Source organism: Mobula hypostoma, chromosome 9, assembly GCF_963921235.1.
Source record: "Mobula hypostoma chromosome 9, sMobHyp1.1, whole genome shotgun sequence".
Lineage (NCBI taxonomy): Eukaryota > Metazoa > Chordata > Chondrichthyes > Myliobatiformes > Myliobatidae > Mobula > Mobula hypostoma.
The window spans coordinates 5687144-5709612 of NC_086105.1; the positions used below are offsets into that span (position 1 = coordinate 5687144).

The 22469-nt window shown below is 40.8% G+C and overlaps 1 protein-coding gene across 2 annotated transcripts in view; it reads right to left on the minus strand.

The window, feature by feature from the left end:
• Positions 1-13451: 13451 nt before the first annotated feature.
• The window catches only part of ano6 (anoctamin 6), a 174686-nt gene continuing 165668 nt past the window's right edge, over positions 13452-22469 (minus strand). For both annotated transcript variants that reach the window (XM_063057669.1, XM_063057667.1), the window contains one exon: positions 13452-21199. In XM_063057669.1, coding sequence (XP_062913739.1) covers positions 20990-21199 — 210 coding nt within the window. In that variant the 3' untranslated portion in view covers positions 13452-20989. The remainder of the gene's footprint in view (positions 21200-22469) is intronic.

Consider the following 22469-nt stretch of genomic DNA (forward strand, 5'->3'; position numbering starts at 1 on the left):
GTAGGGAAGACTTACAGTGGACTGAAAAGCTTGAGCATGTAGATATTAAGAAAGAGGATGTGCTGGAGCATTTGGAAAGCGTCAAGTTGGATAAGTCACCGGGACCGGACGAGATGTACCCCAGACTACTGTGGGAGCCGAGGGAGGAGATTGCTGAGCCTTTAGCAATGATCTTTGTATCATCAATGGGGATGGGAGAGGTTCCAGAGGACTAGAGGGTTGCAGAAGTTGATCCCTTATTCAAGAAAGAGAGTAGAAATAGCCCTGGAGATTATAGACCAGTGAGTCTTACCTCAGTGGTTGGTACGTTAATGGAGAAGATCCTGAGAGGCAGGATTTATGAACATTTGGAGAGGCACAATATGATTAGGAAGAGTCAGCATGGTTTTGTCAAAGGCAGATCGTGCCTCACAAGCCTGACTGAATTTTTTGAGGATGTAATTAAACACATTGATGAAGGTAGAGCAGTAGATGTCGTGTATATGTATTTCAGCATGGCATTTGATAAGGTGCCCCATGCAAGGCCTATTGAGAAAGTAAGGAGGCATGGGATCCAAGGGGACCTTGCTTTGTGGATCCAGAACTGGCTTGCCCACAGAAGGCAAAGAGTGGTTGTAGACAGATCATATTCTGCATGGAGATTGGTATCCAGTGGTGTACCTCCGGGATCTGTTCTGGGACCCCTTCTGTTCGTGATTTTTATAAATGACTTGATGAGGAAGTGGAGAGATGGGTAATTTGCACATGACACAAAGGTTGAGAGTGTTGTGGATAGTGTGGAGGGCTGTCAAAGGTTACAACGGGACAGCGATAAGATGCAAAACTGAGCTGAGAAGTGGCAGATGGAGTTCAACCCAGATAAGTGTGAGGTGGTTCATTTTGGTAGGTCAAATATGATAGCAGAATATAGTATTAATGGTAAGACTCTTGGCAGTATGGAGGATCAGATCGATCTTGGGGTCTGAGTCCATAGGACACTCAAAGCTGCTGCGCAGGTTGACTGTGTGGTTAAGAAGGCATACGTGTATTGGCCCTTATCAACTATGGGATTGAGTTCAGGAGCCAAGAGGTAATGTTACAGCTATATAGGACCCTGGTCAGCCCCCACTTGGAGTACTGTGCTCAGTTCTGGTCACCTCAGTACAGGAAGGATGTGGAAATTATAGAAAAGGTGTAGAGGAGATTTGCAAGGATGTTGCCTGGATTTGGGATTGTGCCTTTTGAGAATAGGTTGAGTGAACTCGGCCTTTTTTCTTCGGAGCAACGGAGGATGAGAGGTCACCTGATAGAGGTGTACACCATAATGAGAGGCATTGATCGTGTGGCTAGTCATAGACTTTTTCCCAGGGCTGAAGTAGCTAACACAAGAGGGCACAGTTTTAAGATGCTTGGAAGTAGGTGCAGAGGAGATGAGAGTTGTTAGTGCATGGAATGGGCTGCTGACGGTGGTGGAGGTGGGTACAATAGAGTCCTTTAAGAGACTCCTGGATAGGTACATGGAGCTTAGAAAAATAGAGGGCTATGTGTAACCATAGGTAATTTCTAAAGTAAGTACATGTTCGGCACAGCATTGTGGGCCGAAGGGCCTGTATTGTGCTGTAGGTTTTCTATGTTTCTGTGGTCCTTTTGGAGGAAGGTAATAAATTCAACATTATTGAAATTGCCACTTTGTAAAACATAATTTTTTATTGTGTTGTTTCTTGTGTCCTTTAAAGGTTTGATTACACATCTTGGATATAAAAAATACAAATAACTGGTCTATTCAATTGACAATGTCAAAGTTAAGTTTATTGTCATATGCACAAGTGCAGGTGCAATAAAATTTTACTTACTGCAACATCGTAAGTCAATTCTATGCTTTCTGGCAATGCATTACAGCCCCCATCACTTTCTGGTCAAAAGAAACTTGCCTCATGGTCTGTCTAAAGCTTCTATCAATTACCCTAAAACACCGTTTTTTTTTTACTCTGCTTTAACACAAACCTGTCTGTTCTAGGGGTTCCAAACCTTTTGTCTTCAATGGACCAATACCATTAAGCAAGGGGTCCATGGTCCCCAAGTTGGGCACTTTAGATTCTATTGAGACTTAATGATTTTAGAAGCATTTACTAAGTCCCCTCTCGGCCTTAAATAAATGAAAATCTGGAACACTCAGCAGGTCAGGTAGCATCTGTGGAAAGAAAAATTGTCAATATTTCAGGTTAAAAATCCTTTGTCAGAACTAGAAAAGAAAAAAAAAGTTAATTTTAACTTGCAGAGGGAATGGCGAGGTGATATCTTAGGTTGAGACAGTCTTGCCATGGTGATAAATGGTTCATGAGGGAGCAAATTTCCTCAGGTGTACCACGGAGACCCTTCTATCAGGCTGCATCACTGTCCGGTATGAGGGTATGGTGCTACTGCACAGGATTGAAGTAAGCTGCAGAAACTCGTAAACTTAGTCAGCTCCATCATGGGCACTAGCCTCCGTAGTATCCAGGACATCTTCAGGATCATCTTCTCCCCCTCTAACATCCGATTTCTGAATGGACATTTGACCCATTAACACTACCTCACTACTTTTTCTTATTTTTATTATTGCAGTACTTATTTAATGTAACTACTTAATATGTATGTGCTGTAATCAATTTTTTCTCTGTTGTGTATTGCAATGTGCAAAACAGCAAATTTCACGACATATGATATTAAACCTGATTCTGACGGAATGGCAGATTTCTGAAAATGGTGATATAATTGAGAAATAACAATTACCTCAACATTAATGGGTACTTTTTAATTTGAAGTTTTTGATGTGGGCAGTTAAAAAGCAACAAAGGAGGATTTCAAAGCTGTGAGTGTCAGAACTGCAAGAAAAATCCTGCACATCAGGGCAACATTAGTGAAGGGAGAAAAACTGAGTTTTATAGTGGATGGATGACTTTTTTCCAATTTCTGTTTTCTTTCAGCCTTCTATGTTCCTTAGAAAATAACACAGCTAATCCAATATTTTCTAAAACTAATACTTTCCAGTTATGACAAAATTCTGATAGATTTCTACACTTTCTCCAAAGCAATCATGTCTTCTCTGAGATACAGTAGTTACAGGAACTGTACACATTACTCAAGATGTGGTCTAACTGGTGCAATCTACAGCTGTAGCTCTTTATCCAATTTTTTGACCTACAGTTTTTGGGTAGCACTGTAGCATTGTAGTTACTTTGTTGTGAAAAAGCAGGACTGACAAATGATCCCACAGATCACGAAGTACAGTTGTCTCATAAGTAGCAATAATCTGCTGCCACAAAACAACAATTTCATGATGTATGGCAATGGTAATTCTGATTTTAAATATTTTAGTATCCAAGTACCATACTTGCACCACTGAACTCAATGTACAAGTGAGCAAGTGGCTTTTATTCAAAATCCAAAAGAAGAGCGTGAATAGGTTTCTTTCTAAAAACCCTATAACCAGAGTTGTCTAGGAAAAATATTTGAAAGGTGTACATCACTGACATATTGCTTGAGAACGTAGTAATGATGTGTTTCCCATTATTCACAATGTTCTGTTGAAAATGTCCTGTAATTTGCTTAGCATACAGCTATACTATGAGAAGGAGTAGGAGAGGCAAATTGCTGCCTTTGATGTCTGCATCCTGAACAAATTTCCCACCATGTTCTGCACTAATCTAGTTTTCATCAGGGTCCCTGGTCAGAAGTTTACAACTGGTCTAGTAATCAATTGCAACGCACACAAACCACTGGAGGAACTCAGAAGGTCAGGGAGCATCTTCAGGGGGGAAAAAAATAAACTGTCAGTGCTTCAGGTCATAAAGAAGTGTCTCGGCCCAAATGTTGTCTGTTTATTCATTTTCATAGATGCTGCTGAGTTCCTCCAGCATTTTGGATTTCCAGCATCTGCAGACTTTCTTGAGTTAGTAATCAATTGTATGAGAGTAGAGCAGAACTATAGTTTATTTCCCTCAGTAAAATCACTTATTATTTCAGAATAAACCTGGAAAGCAATCATAGGCTTATGAAAGCAAGTAGCTTCCCTAAATGCTGCTCATTTCCTCCACAATATTCTCTAATTTAGAACTATTTAGCGCTAACATGAAGTGCTTTTCAGAAAGCTAAATCTAGTTACAGACTGAAAAATATAAACTCTGAAGAAACATCTCAAAATTAACTCTCAGTTTACAATGGCAAGCCAGAGATGAACTGGCAGAATAGATTTTTTCAGATTAACTTGATTTGTCATATGTGCGTTGAAACACATAGTGAGATGCATTGTTTGCATCAAATCAAATCAGCGAGGATTGAGTGGCAGCCCACAAGTGTTGCCACGCTTCCACTGCTGACTCTAACTATACATCTTTGGAATATGGGAGAAAACCAGAGTACCTGGAAGAAATCCATGTGGTCTGGGGAGTGTGTACAAGCTCCTTCCTTAGAACAGTGGGAATTGAACCCTGATCTTACTGCTGCCGCTCTAATAACATTATGCTAACCACTACGTGATCATGCCACACCAAGACACCGGCTGAATATCTGTTTGTTGGAGAGTGCATGAAATGTAAAACACAACTCTTGCACTTTGGTAGGACCCACCAGGGTAGGTCTTGCGCAGTGAATGGTAGAGTACTGAGGGGTGTGGTAGAACAAAGGGATCGGGGAATACAGTTTCACAATTCATGAAAGTGGTATGTTGAAGTTGTATAAGATGTTAGTGAGGCCCAATTTGGAGTATTGTGTGCAGTTTTGGTCACCTACCTGCAGGAAAGATGTAAACCAGGTTGAAAGAATACGGAGAAAATTTACATGGATGTTGCTGGGTCTGGAGGACCTGAGTTATAAGCAGAGATTGAATAGTTTAGGACTGTATTCTTTAGAATGTAGATGACTGAGAGGTGATTCGATAGCGGTATACCAAATCGAGATGTATAGATAATGTAAGTGCAAGCAGGCTTTTTCCACTGAGGTTGGGTGGGACTACAGCTAGAGGTCATGGGTTAAGGGTTTAAGTAGAACATAAGGGGAAATGTCTTCCCTCAGAGGGTTGTGAGAGTGTGGAATGAGCTACTAGCACAAATGGAGCATGCGAGCTTGATTGCAATTTTTAAGAGAAGTTTGGATAGGTACATACATAGGTATAGGGAGCTATGGTCTTGGTGTAGGTTGATGGAAGTAGGCAGGCTAAGTAGTTTCTAGATGGGCTGAAGGGCCTGTTTCTGTGCTGTGCTTCTCTATGACTGTATGAGCAGAACTGGGCACTCAGCACTTTGAGTCTGCTCCACCATTCCATCATGGCTGGTTTATTATCCCGTTCAACCCCATTCTGCTTTCTCCCCATTTACATTACAGGAACATATTCTCCCATTTAACCCTCAACCATCAGGTTCCGGAATCAAAGGGGATAACTTTATTTGCTCCATCACTGAACTGTTCCCACAACCTAAGGACTCACCTTCAAGGACTTTTCATCTCATGTTCTTGATGTTTATTCCTTATTTTTAGTGTTTGATGGCTCTGGGCTTGTACTCACTGGAATACAGAAGAACGAGGGGGGAATCTCATTAAAACCTATCAGATGGTGAAAGGCAGTGATAGAATGGATGTGGAAAGGATGTTTCCTATGGTGGGAGAATCTAAGACCAGAAGACACTGCCTCAAAATAGAGAGGCATCCATTTAGAATGGAGATGAGGAATTTATTCAGTAAGAGAGAGGTGAATCTCTGGAATTAGTTGCCACAGGCGGACGTGGAGGCCAAGTCATTGGGTGTATTTAAGGCAGAGGTTGATAGGTTCTTGATGGGTTAGGGAATGAAGGGATACGGGGAGAAGGCAGGAGATTGGGGCTGAGAGGGAAAATGGATCAGACATAATGAAGTGGCAGAGCAGACACGATGGGCCACCCAAATGGCCTAATTCTGCTCCTTTAACTTATGGTCTTATTTATTATTATTGCTACATTTTGTTCTCTTCCTTTTTGCATCCGCACAGTTTTTTGTTTTTATTTTGCACATTGGTTGTTTGTACTGTTGGGTGCGGTCTTTCATTGATTCTAGTGTGTTTCTTGTAGTTTCTGTGAATGCCTGCTAGAAAATGAATCTCGCGGTTGTATATGGCGAGATATACATACTTTGAAAATAAATTTACTTTGAACTTTCCTTGATCCCACCTTCCAAGCTGTACAGATGGGTTAGTGGGTGGGGGAGGGTTCAACAGAACATTTTCTCCCCGTTACAGTAGGAACAGGTCCTTAGACCCACCATGTCTGTGTTGATTATGATGCCAATCTAACTAGTTCCATCTGTCTGCATGTTCTCCATATCTGTCTCTTCCCTGCCTGTTCATATCTAAATATTACAAAAAAATTAAAACCTCGTTGCCCTCTTTAATTAGCTCAGATGGATATTGCTAATATGATCCACGTTAGGATACAAACACAGCCAAAAATGATATTGTATCCATTAAATAGGGGCTGTGGACAATTCTGATTTGATGGAGAATGGACGTGAAAGCACAGAGGAACATCTGGAGAAATTTCTGAAACGCCCATTCGCTGCTGTCGTTACTGTGTGGTCGGGAATCTTTCGGAGGGTAGGCCTCAAAATCCCCGGTCTTGCCTGCTTTTGGCAGCCGAGAAGGAGGCAGAATCGTTCGGACAGAGATGGCGCTCAGTACTCGGTGTCGGAGAGCGGATCAGAGCTCGAAGTTTTCAGATGACTCAGAGTCGGATTGTGGTCGGCATGACAGGGAGAGTTTTTCTTCCTTCTCCCGTCTGCGTGAGATGTGGGACATCTGAGAAACTTTGAACTTTACTGTGCTCATGGACTTCTTCATTAAGTTATGGTATTGTTACACTGTTTGTAACTATATGTTATAATTATGTGGTTTTGTCAGTTTTTTCAGTCTTGGTTTGTCCTGTGTTTTGTGATATCACACCAGAGGAAATAATGTATCATTTCTTAATGCATGCATTACTAAATGACAATAAAAGAGGACTACGAGTCTTCATAATCATCAACAAAACAATGCTTCAGATTTTATTTGTTATTTGTATTTATTTCATTTAGAGTTACAGCACAGTGACAGGACCTTCCAGACCGGTGAGTCTGTGCCACCCAATTCCACCCATGTGACCAATTAACCTACCGACCTGTCTGTACGTCTGCGGACTGTGGGAGGAAACCCATGCAGTCATGGGCAGATCCTACGAACTGCTTTCAAATATATCAGGCACTCCTATTGGTTTTGAACCTTGTTCAAAGTTTAAAGTAAATTTTATTAACAGAGTGCATATGTCACCACATGCACCCCCGGGATTCATTTTCCTGTGGGCATACTCAGCAAATCTATAGAATAGTAACTAAAACAGGATCAATGACAGTGGCGGGAATTGAACCTGGGTCACTGCAGCTGTAACAGCATTACATTAACCACTAAACTAAAGTGCCACTCCTTCTACATCCTGTCTTCTGTCACCTTTGCACCAGACCGTTGTTTCTTAACAGTATCGTTGGATTAGGATCTAAATTGTTATTTTTCTTATAGTTTAACGCTCTTATGCATTTGCTTCATCGCCTGTTTGTCTATAAGCATTCTGTGGATTTTCAGTAACTTGTAGTACAACTGGTTCTGTACTTACGTAGTTTCTTTGTCGGTAACCCTGAGATATCATTGTTACAGAAACAGTAATGAAGAGCGCTTCTGTATCTGGGTGGCCAAGGACAGACCGAGATGAAGGACCTTTGTTGCTGCCCTAAACACCAGCAGTGTAACAGGCAGTAAGCAATCAGAGATGTCATGGCAGTGTAAATCAAGACTGTCCTTGTTGGCTTGCAGGTTGTTCTTGTCAGGGAAGATTCCCTTATCTGTCCAGCTTGAACTGATCTTCAGTATAAAGAAAGAACAGCAGGCAGACTTTGTTTGCGCAAACACGAGGAAATCTGCAGATGCTGGAAATTCAAGCAACACACACAAAAAACGCCAGTGAACGCAGCAGGCCAGGCAGCATCCATGCAAAGAGGTACAGTCGACGTTTCGGGCCGAGACCCTTCGTCAGGACTAACTGAAGGAAGAGCTAGTAAGTGGGAGGGGGAGATCCAAAATGATAGGAGCAGACAGGAGGGGGAGGGATGGAGCTAAGAGCTGGAAAGTTGATGGGCAAAAGGGATACGAGGCTGGAGAAGGGAGAGGATCATAGGACGGGAGGCCTAGGGAGAGAGAAAGAGGGAGGGGAGCCCAGAGGATGGAGAGCAGGCAAGGAGTTATAGTGAGAGGGACAGAGGGAGAAGAGAGAGAGAGAGAGAGAGGAAAAAAAGGGGGGAATTTAATAATAATAATTAAATAAGGGATGGGGTACAAAGGGGAGGAGGGGCATTAACGGAAGTTAGAGTGAGTTGGTTACATACCTGCTGCTGTATTACAAGTAATTGCTCACAGTGCTTTATGGTTATTTTTCGTTATATGTAATAAAACAGCTGTAACCACAAGATATGTACCTCATTCTTGACACAGAAGAACTTTCTGTTCAATGTCATCTTCAGATCCAGCAGTATTATTGCCCTTTATTGCAATTTTAACATTTTTAATCCCTGGGTTTTTGCAGTCTAAATCTACTTCACACCTTGACAATTCACATCTTGTTAGGCATCTGGGTCTGCATGGATTGACCAAGTATGTGAGGCAGTCCTATTAGTTTTGAGCCTTGTTCAAAGTATCTCCACCCTGCCACACTGACCACAGGGTTATACTATCAATTAATTATGTCATCTTAACATCTGCCAGACGATGCTGAGGATGTTCTACGAGTCTGTGGTGGCCAGTGCGATCATGTTTGCTGTTGTGTGCTGGGGTAGCAGGCTGAGGGTAGCAGACACCAACAGAATCAACAAACTCATTCGTAAGGCCAGTGATGTTGTGGGGATGGAACTGGACTCTCTGACGGTGGTGTCTGAAAAGTGGATGCTGTCCAAGTTGCATGCCATCTTGGACAATGTCTCCCATCCACTACATAATGTACTGGGTGGGCACAGGAGTACATTCAGCCAGAGACTCATTCCACCGAAATGCCACACAGAATGTCATAGGAAGTCATTCCTGCCTGTGGCCATCAAACTTTACAACTCTTCCCTTGGAGGGTCAGACACCCTGAGCCAATAGGCTGGTCCTGGACTTATTTCCTGGCATAATCTACATATTACTATTTAACTATTTATGGTTTTATTACTATTTAATTATTTATGGTGCAACTGTAACGAAAACCAATTTCCCCCGGGATCCGTAAAGTATGACTATGAACTATGACTATCTGAGCTCACCAATTAAATTATTGTGAACATAAAAGATTCTGCAGATGCTGGAAACCCACAATAACGCCCACAAACTGCAGGAGGACCTCAGCAGGTCACGCAGCATCCATGAAGAGGAATACAGTTGATGTTTTGGCCCAGGACTCTTTTGTCAGGACTGGAAAGGAAGGAGTGAGGAAATCAGAATAAGAAGGTGAGGGAGGGTTCAGAGTATAAGTGGGGAAGTGATAGGAGAAGGTAGGTGGGTGAGGAACTGGGAGGTAGTAGGTGGAAAAGGGAAAGGACTGAAGAAGGAGTCTAATAGGAGAAGAGGAGTGGAACCATAAGACCATAAAACATAGGAGCAGAATTAAGCCATTTGGCCCATTGAGTCTGCTCCACCATTTCATCATGACTGAACCATTTTCCACCTCAGATTCAATCTCCTGTCAGCTCCCAGTATCCCTTCATGCCCTAACCGATCAAGAATATATCCACCTCTGCCTTAAGTATATGTAAAGACTTGGCCTCCACAGAGGGAGCTGATGGACAGGTGAAGAGAAGAGATAAGAGGGCAACCAGAATAGGGAATGGAAAGGGCGGGGGGGGGGTGAACTATCAGGTTGGAAATTCGATGTTCATTCTGTCAGGTTGGAGGTTACGCAAGTAGAATATGAGGTGTTGCTCCTTCAGCCCGAGAGAGGCCTCATCGTTGTAGTAGAGTCCATGGACCGACATGTCGGCCTGGGAGTGGGGAGTGAAATTAAAATGGGGGCTATCGGAATAGCCTCCCTGTTGCAGATGGAGTGAAGATGCTCCACAAAGCGGTCTACGTCAGATCACACTGAGGCCACTCAGGATACAGAAGGTGACCACAAAAGACTTGCAGGTGAAGTGTTGCGTCACCTGGAAGAACTATTTGAGACCCTGAGTAGTGGTGAGGGAGAAGGTGAACGGGGAGGTAAATTGCTAACAGTTAATTGTATAATGTGTTGCTGAATGGAGCGCAGTTTAGCATTGCCACCCGCCTGTTTACACTGCAGTAGGGATTTGACAAATGCAATCAGTTTAAGTGCCCTGTGACTGATCTGGAGAAATGTCAAAGTTACTGGGGAGAGGGGGAGGGGACTAGAGAAACAGCGTAACATCGGAACAACGAGTCGCTGGACTCCGCTCTCGTCGTTGCTGGGGTTCCCTCTCTCACTCGCTGGAGAGAGCCTGTGTGAGATACGTACCGAAGTTTTGGGTTGTGAACTGCAGTTCGATGGTCTATGGATCAAGAAGAATTGCCATTGCCAAAACCAACTTCCCAAAAATCGAAACCCATTTTTACCAACAGACACATTTCTATGACAACAAGGCTTAGGCTACTAAAATGTTACATCTGGTCAATCTTGCTGTATGCTTCCGAAACATGGACTATAACACCAGAACTCCAAGGAAACTTAGAAGCAACAGAAATGTGGTTTCTTAGAAGAATGCTGAAAATATCATATAGAGATAGAGTAACTGATGAGTCAGCACTCCAACGTACACATACAAGAAGATCTTTAGTGAGAACATTAACTGAGAGGAAACTTAAATTTCCTGGGCCATGTCATCAGAAAGGGAGAAATAGAATGCCTTACATTACAAGGCCGTATGCCAACGCGGAAGAGGAAGGCAAAGAAGAAATTATATGGACAATGTGAAAGAACTAACAGATTTAAGTGTGCGAGATACCATTGACGCTGCGAGGGATCGTCGGATGTGGAGAGCCGTGATCGCCCAAACGTGTAACGCGCAAGGCACATGAAGAGAGAAGATGGATCAATGGACTCTGGCGCTTCTGCTGATGTTTGTATGGTGGAAGGTGAGTCGGTCTTTGCTTCTGCTGGGGCGGCCGGGATTTGGGCCGGGTCGATGATTTTGCTGCTGCTTGTGCGAAGGGGTGGGGGGGGGGGCTTCGGGGCTTTGATGATGATATTGTTCTATGGGGTTTCGTTCTTTTGTAAATATCTGTGAGGAGGACGGAGTTCTGGTTGTGTACTGTATACATACTGTGATATTAAATGTACTTTGAAACTTTGAAAATCACTTGAAAGATGAAGGAGCGCATGCCTTTAAACGATTGAATTGCAATTATAGTCTATTTCATTGATGGCAGAATTTTCACAAATCTGATTAGCAGTGAAATTATTGTTTTTGATAGTGCATCTTCTCACAATCATCCGACTTCTGCAAGTTGGTTGAAGTATCCTCTGTACTTGCCTTTCATAATGAACAAGGCACCATAATACCCTCTGCAACCAGAGAGTGGAGCTGATGCACTGGGCAAAAACACAACCGAGTAATGACACGCTTTCTGGTTGCTACATTACACGTGCCCCCTAGAGTTCTAATGGGCATCTGCTATTCACCTACACATGCGAGGTAATTCATACTGGATGTCATTATCAATGAGGGGTTTAGTGTAGTGTAGCAAGCATCTAGCAAAGGTACACCGTACGTGCCAAGCAGCAAGCACCAACTTGTTAACAGTACTGCACTTTGGAGCTCAGTGATTCAGCTAAAGATTTCTTTTCCTCACGTAATCGACGAATCCGCAAAAGAAAGGAAACCTTCACCTTGTTCATTACTATTTAAGGAGATCAGCTATTCACAAGCTTTTAGATTGGTAGCTGATTGCTCTGCTCGTTGGGACAATATTACAAGTGTCAGGTATTCTATGCATTTTTTTCAAAAGTCCAGAAGGATTGATTTACCAGATTGTGAAATTTAATGTACTTCTATAAATCTGCAGTTTGTATGGTGGAGGGAGGGGGGGGTGTTGCGACGGGCTGCCTCACAGCCAATACCCTTGAACAGAAAATCCTACAAAAAGCAGTGAATATGGCCCAGTCCATCACGGGTAAAACCCACCCCGCCATTAATTACATCCCTCGTCCATCATTGGTAAAACTCCAAACACAAAGTGCTCTGCAGATGCTGGGGTCAAAGCAACACTCACAACACGCTGGAGGAACTCAGCAGGTCGGGCAGCATCCGTGGAAACAATCAGTCAACGTTTCGGGCCGGAACCCTTCGTCAGGACTGAAGAGGGAAGGGGCAGAGGCCCTATAAAAAAGATGGGGGGAGGGTGGGAAGGAGAAGGCTGGTAGGTTCCGGGTGAAAAACCAGTAGGGGGGAAAGATAAAAGTGTGGGGGAGTGGAAGCAGGGAGGTGATAGGCAGGAAAGGTGAAGAAGGAATAGGGGAAAACACAATGGGTAGTAGAAGGAGGCGGAACCATGAGGGAGGTAGTAGGCAGCTGGGGGAGGGGGCAGAGTGAAATAGGGACAGGGGAAGGGAGGGGGAGGGGACTACCGGAAGTTGGAGATTCAATGTTCATACCAAGGGGCTGGAGACATCTGCAGAATTTGTTGCCTTTTGCATACTGGTTGAATGCCCAAGTTGGTGCCGTCTTGCACTGATTCTGTTGTGGTTATTATTCTATGAATTACTGAGTACACCTGCAAGAAAATTAATCTTAGAGTCATATATAAGGTGACATATATGTACTTTAATAATAAATTTACTTTGAACTTTGAAAGAAAAAACGCTTTGGTGACATGCACACAAGCAGTTGCTTCCGAATATAGGTGTTGTCTTTGGAATATATCATAAACATATGATTTATAGGTGTCACGGTAGCGTTGTGGTTAGCACACTGCTTAACAGTACCATCAACCCAGGTTCAATTCCTGCCCTTGCCTGTAAGGAGCTTGTATGTTCTCCCCATCATCACGTGGGTTTCCTCTTGGCACTCTGGTTTACTCCCACAGTCCGAAGATGTACTGGTTGGTAGTTTAATTGGTCATTATAAATTATCCCGTGATTAGCTGAGGGAAAATCAGGGGATTGCTGGGTGGTGCGGCTGAAAGGGCCTATTCCTTTCTGTATCTCAATTTTAAAAAATACCTGGATTAATGACCAGAGGGAATGGAGAGCAGGGTAAGATGCTGGAGAAGGGAGAATGGAAAGGAAGGATCTTATAAAGATCAGCACCACTGCTTTATTAGACATCTTCCCTTACAAATAAAACACACTCTTTAAAATACAAATAGTCCAAGGACTTTCACAGCTACGACAGAACAAAAGGAAAACTGTTCCTTTTTAATGAAGCAAATATTTTCAAGAAAAAGACAAAATACAAAAATGTAAAAATTTTATTCCAGTTTATTGGCATTCTTTGGTGAATAATGAACTATGTTCAATAATTGTACATATAATACTAGAACAAAATCAGTCCTAAGTTATGACTTCATGACAAAATTTAAAAGAAAAATTACTTATTAAGATACATCAATCATTCTTAACAGAATCAACATACTTCAACTGTATATTTATTCAGCCATATATTGAATTCTAACTCATTCAATTAAGTCAGTCATATCATCATTATTGGTTTATCTTATCATTATTGGCTTAAACAATAAGTGCAGCCTCTTAGGCATTGGATACAAACACATAAAACTGAAAAATAATATATTTATTCAACAGAGTTTAAAACATAACAAAATTAGATTATGAATATGCACAGGTGAATGAATTCCTCTCCCAACAATACAAACATATTGTAGACGTTCCCATTCAATCAATGTTTTTACGATGAGGAAGAGTTAACTGTACAATATTGGTTCATGTATTAACAATTCACAATTTCTTCCCCTCTATAGTTGTAACTGATGTGGACCAAAAAGTTGAATTTGATTTTGAACCAGAAATTATGTCACAGCCAAGGATGATACTTCCTCCTTTTTCTGTTATATTTTGGGGTTTTTCATAAAGTATCTGTATTGGTAATTCCAGCTTTGTGTAAAATTGTATGTTTCAATGAGAAGACAGTAAAAGGTTATGAGTTACATAGAACTGTAAATCCCATTCTTTCGATTTCAAAGGACAAATATCATTTTAAAAAAGTATGTTTGTGTTGTGTTTTGCAGCCACTGAGTACTCTATGACCAATGAAGCACATTTCAAATGTACCAATTTTGCGCTCTAGGAAATGCGATGGGCAATTTAAATCATGAATTAAATCCCACAAACAGTACTGTGATATTAACCGAAAAATTGACTGGCAATGCAGAGTAAATATTGGCCTGGAAACCAGGAATAACTCCAATACACTTGTACAGAATAGTACTATGACGGGGCTTAGGTTTAATGTCTCATCCAAAACACCAAATCAAAAAGACAATCTATTCTGAGAAGTATGTAATATGAATTGATTACAAGAATGAAGAAAAAGTTGGCCAATCAGAAATGATCACTGGACCAGATTCTGCAATTAGTAGTGAACGATGTGCAGAAGGTTTTTACCAGGATGCTGCCTGGTTTAGAGGGCATGCGCTATCACGCGAGGCTGGATAAACTTGGGTTGTTTTCTGTGGAGCGGTGGAGGCTGAGGGGAGATCTGATAGAGGTTTATACGTTTGTGAGAAGCATTGATAGAGTGGACAGGGAGTATCTGTTTCCCAGGGTTGAAATGTCTAATACCCGAGGGCATGCATTGAAGGTGAGAGGGGGCAGGATCAAAGGAGATGTGAGGGGTAAGTTTTTTTGTTTACTCAGAGAGTGGAGAATGCCTGGAATGGTGGTAGAGGCAAATACATTGAAGGCCTTTAAGAGGTGTTTAGGTAGATACATGAATATGAAGATGGTGGGATATGGACATTGTGCAGATGGGAGGGACTGGCTTTTGGGTTTTTTTGATTTTTTTTTTAGCTGGTTTGGTACAACTGTGGGCGGACTGGCCTGTTCCTGTGCTGTACTGTTCTATGTTCTAATGTCATTTATTCTGTATGTTTTCCCTGAGCCTTTATTATCAAAGTTCCTATTAGTCAACTATCCAAATTGGCACAATCAATTACTACATAGCATCTGAAACTTGTGTAAAAAAAAATGTAAACTATTATACAACTCCAATGGACTCACTTTGAAGGACTCTTCATGTTCACAACATTTATTGCTTATTTATTTATTATTATTATTTTTTTTTTATTTGCTGTCTTCTGCACCCTGGTTGAACGCCCAAGTTGGACAGTCTTTCATTGATTTGGTGATGGTTATTTTTCTATAGATTTATTGTGTATGCCCACATAAAATGAATCTCAGGGTTGTATATGGTGCCATATATGTACTTTGATAATAAATTTACTTTGAACTTTGAACTCCGTAACCAAAGTGATGTGAATGAGTATTGCAGAGGCTGGACCAGGAAATATAAAAGTAATGAATTCTATGCCATCATATACAGAAATGAAAAAGAAAGTGAGATAAGAAAGATAAAAACAAAAATATTTGAAGACATCCATTAATTAAAGTCAGGAAATGAGACTCCATACTTGTTGGGATTTGAATTCTCATGCCATCTATTAAGAATGTAATGTTATTAAAAGAGTATTAAAAGTACTCTCTATATTACATTCTTAATTGTTGCCAAACAATGACTCTGGTGAGTTTGAAGTGTACTTCTGTTAAATATAGCAACTTCTTGCCAGTAAATATATTTGAATGATGAATCTCATGGCAGCTCTGCATTTATCCATTTATCAGTGAATGTGTGGTAGCTGGGACTCACTGTCCAATTTACATAATCATAATAGTGACTTCAGTACTAAAGTCTCATTAGGATTTTTATCATAAAATCTGGCACAGCAATTATCTCTCTTCATGCTGCTAAACTGGCACTTAAAAACAGAACTGACAAAAAAAATCTTTAAACCAGCAATTGTATACGATGATTCCTCTTAGCAGATTACAAAATGTTAAAAATACTGATTTACCTCAAGTTGGAGTGTTCATAAGAGAGGACTCAGACCTAAAGAGATTTCTACTTCTAAAATACGTTCTCCAAATGTCACACAACAACAGAAACCTCCATGGACTCAGGTTTGAATAGATAGTTCTACTAAACATTTACATTCAGTGAGTGTTTACATTACAAGAGTTATGTTATGAATTTGCTTTTAAATACCTGTACTCAATAACAGAGTTATTGGGCTATTCAAAAGAAGTGCTCTCAAGAATTAATAACTATTGATTATTTAAAGGGCAATTGAATCGTATTATTGTTGAATTAAAACTGGCCTGAACCTATTTTTAGAATGTTAATGAAACTTTAAATGAAAGAAAGTACATTTTATAATAGCTTATGAGTGAAAAATTATCTTGTGGTTCACACTCATGCATGAAATTCATAAAATGTTTTGGAGACCAATAGTGTGTGACAGCCCTGTTGTGCTCAAACCATCAATTTATTATTTTTCAATAACAGAAAAGCAGCATCTATCTTCAAAAATCCTCACCACCCAGGCTATGCTCTTATCTCTCTGCTGCCATCGGGTAAAAGGTACAAGGGACTCAGGACTTGCAACACCAGGTTCAAGAACAGTTCCTACCCCTCAATCATCAGGCTCTTGAACAAAAAAAGAGATACTCATTTCTGGTGTCCCACAACTGAAGGTCTCACTTTAAGGATTCTTTACCTTGTTATTTATTGCTTTTATTTAAATTTGCATTTGCACAGTTGTTATTCATTGATCCTGTTTACAGTTCAGTAAACAGGCTAAGTATGCCCACAGGAAAAAGAATCTCGGGGTTGTATGTGGTAACATATATGTATACTGATAATAAATTTTACTTTGAACTTTATGCTCCCCCAATCCATTTGATGGTACAACAATAAATATGGCCTCTGAAAGATTCTCCTTAATGGATAATTGTTTTAATTAGCATATCAGATCATAAAAATGTAAAGTAGGTTATTTTTGTCTAACAGCAATATCAGTAATGGCATATATATCTATGCTATTACATTTTTGATGGTGCAGGCGTTACATCTGCATTGATTTGTCTTAATTAATTTTCATTTATTAAGGATATGTTAGTGTTCATTTTGATAGGACTAGAATATAAAAGCAAGGACTTTAAAGGCACTGATTAGACCACATGGAGTAATGTGAGCAGTTTTGGGCCCCATAATCCAAGAATGAAAAAATGTCCTTCTGAACTGATTCTACTGTTTACAGGCTAACTTTCACAGACTCTTTTCAGCTCATGCTCTCCTTTTATTTGCTCTGTTTGTCTTGATTTGCACATTGGATTTCTGTCAGTTTTTGTTTATGCATAAACACAAGTCTGCAGATACTGGAAATCCAAAGCAGCTCTCACAAAAGGAAGAGGGAAGATGCCAAAATGTAAATGCTGGGGGAATCCAGAGGGAAGTAATAGGCTAGTGAGAAAAGATAAAGGGCCAGATGGGGGAATAGAGGAGGTGGGTGGAAAGGGGGGGATTTGTTTACCGAAGGAGAAATTGATATTCACGCCATCAGGTTGGAGGCTACCCAGACAGAAGGCACTCCTCTTTCTCTTTGTCCTATGGTCCATTCTCCTCTTCTATCTGATTCTTTTTTCTCCAACCCTTGACCTTTCCCACCCACCTGGCTTCATCTATCACCTTCCAGCTAGCCTCCTTCCCCTCCCCCCACCTTTTTATTGTGGTGTCTTCCCCCTTCCTTCTCAGTCCTGAAGAAGGATCTCGCCCTGAAACATCGACTGTTTATTCATTTCTACGATGCTGCCTGACCTGCTGAGTTCCTCCAGCATTTTGTGTGCGTTACTTTGTTCATGATACTTTTTGTAAAATTCTGTTGTATTTCATCTTTCCTATAAATGCCTGCAAGAAAATGAATCTCATGGTAGCATATGGTAACATATATCTCCTGTACTTGATAAATTTACTTTGAACTTTAAATCTTCATTTGTTTTGTTTGCTTTTTGATTCTGTACAGCGAGAGCTCAGGGAAACCGGCATCAAATTCCCTGTATGTGTCTACATACTTGGTGATAACAAAGGATTCTGATTCTGTAGAAATGCATTCCCATTGCTATGATCTTTAATTAGTTTCTTTAGCATTACCTGTTCGGAAATAAAAATTACAATCTGGTCTAATACTTCAAATAAGTTAATATTGAAGTCACTAGGAATTGGGGAATAGGGGCAAACTCTCCAGACCAGGGGTTCCCAATCTGGGGTCCACTGACCTCTTGCTTAATGGTCCATGATAAAATGGTGGAGCAGACTCGATGGGCCGAATGGCCGACTTCTGCTCCTTTGTCTTATGTCTTATGACATAAAAGAGGCTGGGAACCCCCTGCTCCAGTCACTGCCTTATACCTTTGCTGCTGGAGTTCCACTATACAAAATTCCAGGTCTTATCATCTTCAGCAGTTTCATCAATGGTCATCACATGGTCAGAAGTGGATCCCTTCACCCCACTGTAAGTTCAGAAATGGGGGTGTTTCTTGATGATCACGCGGCATTCAGTTCAATTTGTCACTCTGGAAAATGTTGCAATTTGTACCTGAATGCAGCAAACCTGGACAGTGTTCAGACTCACTCTGATAAACAGCACTCACACTCTACACAATGCAATCAGTAATACTCCATCAGGAGCAAACCAGCCTCTATTCCTGGAATCCGTTCCCTCTGAGCTGCATGGGTGCGCCACCGCACAGCTTTTTTGCTTGATTGTCAGCACCAAAAGACAAAATTAAAAAGTCTATTGATCCCGGTAGAGTCATCGGTGCATAATCCGATGCACAGACCATCATAAAGGGAGAACATTTTTATGAAAATGGCATCTTGTGTATATAGGAACAGTTAATAGCAAGAGTACTTTAGAATGTAAAATAATACTCTCCAGAATACAGTGCTGTTTTAATATCATTACAATTCTTCTCTTTCTTTGTTTTGTGGCTGCCTATAAGGAGATGATTGTCAAGGTTGTATAAAGTATATATACTTTGATCATAAATGTACTTTGAACTTTGAAAACACTAGAATTATCATGGCTGGTCACTGAAAGTTTAAATTTCATCACACCCAAACAGAATTAGGTGATGGCCTATATTTTATAACATTTGATAGATCATAGCTAGGGACAAAGTTCATTGTCAAAGTATGTAAGCAGTATACAACTCGGAGATTCATCTTCTCCAGACGGCCACGAAACAAAGAAAACCATGGAAGCCATTCAAAGGAAAACATCAACCACCCCCTCCATGCACAAAAAGCAAATTACACAACGGGCTACAAGAACATTAAAACCCCCTCCCGTGCAAATGGCAACAAGAACATCAAGCCCCCCCCCCCGCCACTCACCCACAAAAAACAAATCGTGCAAATAGCAACAAGAAATGGCAAATGGCATTTGATAGCTCTGGGCCTGTATTCACTGGGGTTCAGAAGAATGAGGGGACCTCATTAAAACCTATTGAATGGTGAAAGGCCTTGATAGAGTGGATGCAGAGAGGATGTTTCCTCTGGTGGGAGAGTCTAAAACCAGAGGACACAGCCTCAGAATGTGGAGGAATTCAGCCAGAGTGTGTTGAACCTGTGAAATTTTTTTTATCATAGGCAGCTGTGGAGGCCAAGTCTTAATATATATTTAAGGCCGAAGTTGATAGATTCTTGATTGGTCAGGGCATGAAGGGATACATTGGGAAGGCAGGAGATTGGGGCCGAGAGGGAAAATAGAGCAGCCATGATGAAATGGTGGGACAGACTCAATGGGTCAAATGGCCTAATTCTGCTCCTATATCTTGCGGACTAAGAACATTGACTCAGAATAAGGGGGAACAGACCTGGAAAGGTGATGAGGTGGAATTCCTTTAATCAGAGGATATTATGCATTTGGGATTCTCTATCCCACAGGTTGTTGCATCATTGATTAGTGAGTATATTCAAGACACATACTGACAGTAAAAATCTGTCAGTAAAAATCTTTGGACAGTAAAAATCAATGACATGAGGATTCAGTTTGAAAGTTAAGCTGAGGTAGAATTTCAGCCATGATCTTATAATAGAGGTGGTTTGAGGAGTTACTGCTCCTGTTCCTTAAGTCCCAATTTTTAATACACTGATCTAACTTATGATTTCAGGATAAGTCCACTGACAGTTTGGTATGACTAGAAATTAGATATTGCCTCCAGAGTGGCTTAAAGGTAGAACTATCGTAGTTTAAAACTCCTTCGGATTTCACAATTTCCTGGGCAAATAACTTGAATATACTGTAATGGTAAGCACTGTAAAAGCCAAGAGCGTTTTGCTAACTAAATTCATAATAAATTTAATAATCAAATGGTCAAAATAGGAGAAACCACCTATACCATCCATTTAGTTAGCGTATCATATATCTGGGAAATTCCTTCACTCCGTGCACTCAGTAACTTCCACATACGACTGGATTGCTACAACACATATCATCAGTCACTTAGAAAATCCTGCCATATTCATTGGGATACATTATCCCTCCAGTTGTGGACCACATGGCAACATTGCGGTGTCATTAACTTCTTTTCCAATTTTCAGTAAGTCTGATAACTACTTTCCATGTTTGTTCACAGCCTTCTTATTCACACAAGAATTTCCTCTGATTATAAAAGAGTTCCAAAACTCTGTTTCTCATTAAGTGCAATAATAGTAAACAACTTTTCCATGGACTATTGAAACAGCTTGAACAATTTTATAGTCAAAATGGAATTTGAGATAAACCAGTGGAACAGATAGAAAAACCATAGGTACTTACAGGCAGATCAAAACATTCTCTCTTGGAAATCAAACAGATTAGCATTTCAAGAGATTCCTCCTTAAAACTGTACATTATAGAAAACAATTTCTTTGCAACAGATATTTATACATCCATGCTTTGGTCCTTCAGGCTGACTGAACCTTTTATAATTCTTCCTGTTGCACCTATTAATCTGCTGTCCCAGGTTGGAAGATGATTTTCATGCAGAATCTTCTGTGTTAAATACTTCTCACGTTTAATTTGTTCTTTAATGTGTGCTGGGACATCAGGAATCACGTATGACAGAAGCAATTTCACCCCAAATACAATGTGCTGAAAAATAGTAAAATCAAATCAAAAATTAAAACATGTTTCTTTGTGATAATGTAGTGAAAGCTACTTGATTCATGCAGCCTTATAATCATGTATTGTATTTTATTTCACCACACCCCTGAGCTGATCACTGGCCACAATCTATGGACTCACTTTCAAAGACTTGACAACTCCTATTGTCAGATCTCTTTCTCTCTCTCTATCACTCTATCTATCTATCTGTCTTTTCCTATTTGCACAGGTTGTCTTCTTTTGCACATTGGTTCTTTGTCAGTCTTTATGTGCAATTTCTCATTGATTCTGTCTTTTTTTAAATTTCTATTTTTGGGGGTGATGTATTAGCATGGATAGAGTATTGGTTAACTGATAGAAAGCAGTGAGCTGGGATACGTGGGTGTTACTCTGGATGGCAATCAGTGGTGAGTGATGTGCCACAGGGGTTGGAGCTGGGCCTGCAGTTGTTCACTATATACTTTAACGATCTGGAAGAGGGAACCGAGTGTAGTGTATTTAAGTTTGCTGATGATGCTAAATTGAGTGGAAAAGCAAATTGTGCAGAAGATGCGGAGAGTCTGCAGAGAGATAGAGATAGGTTAAATGAGTGGGCAAGGGTCTGGCAGCTGGAGTACAATGTTGGTAAATGAAAGGTCATTCACTTTAGAAGGAAAAATGAAAGAACAGATTATTATTTAAATAGTAAAAAATTGCAGCATACAGCTGTGCAGAGGGACTTGGGAGTGCCTGCATATGGATCACAAAAGGTTGGTTTGCAGGTGCAGCAGGCTGTCAAGAAGGCAAATGGAATGTTGGCCTTCATTGCTAGAGGGATTGAATTTAAGAGCAGGGAGGCTATGCTACGTCTGTACAGGGTACTGGTGAGGCCACATCAGGAGTACCGTGTGCAGTTCTGGTCTCCTTACTTGAAGAAGGATATGTCGGCTTTTGGAGTCGGTGCAGAGGAGGTTCACCAGGTTGATTCCAGAGATGAGGGGGTTAGACTATGAGGAGAGATTGAGTCAGCTGGGTCTGTGCTCACTGGAATTCAGGAGAATGAGAGGAGATCTTATAGAAACATATAAAATTACGAAAGGGATAGATAAGTTAGAGGCAGGAAAGTTGTTTCCACTGATAGGTGATACTAGAACGAGGGGACATAACCTCAAGATTCAGGGAAGTAGATTTAGGATGGAGATGAGGAGGAACTGCTTTTCCCAGGGAGTGGTGAATCAGTGGAATTCTCTGCCCAATGAAGCAGTGGAGGCTACCTCAA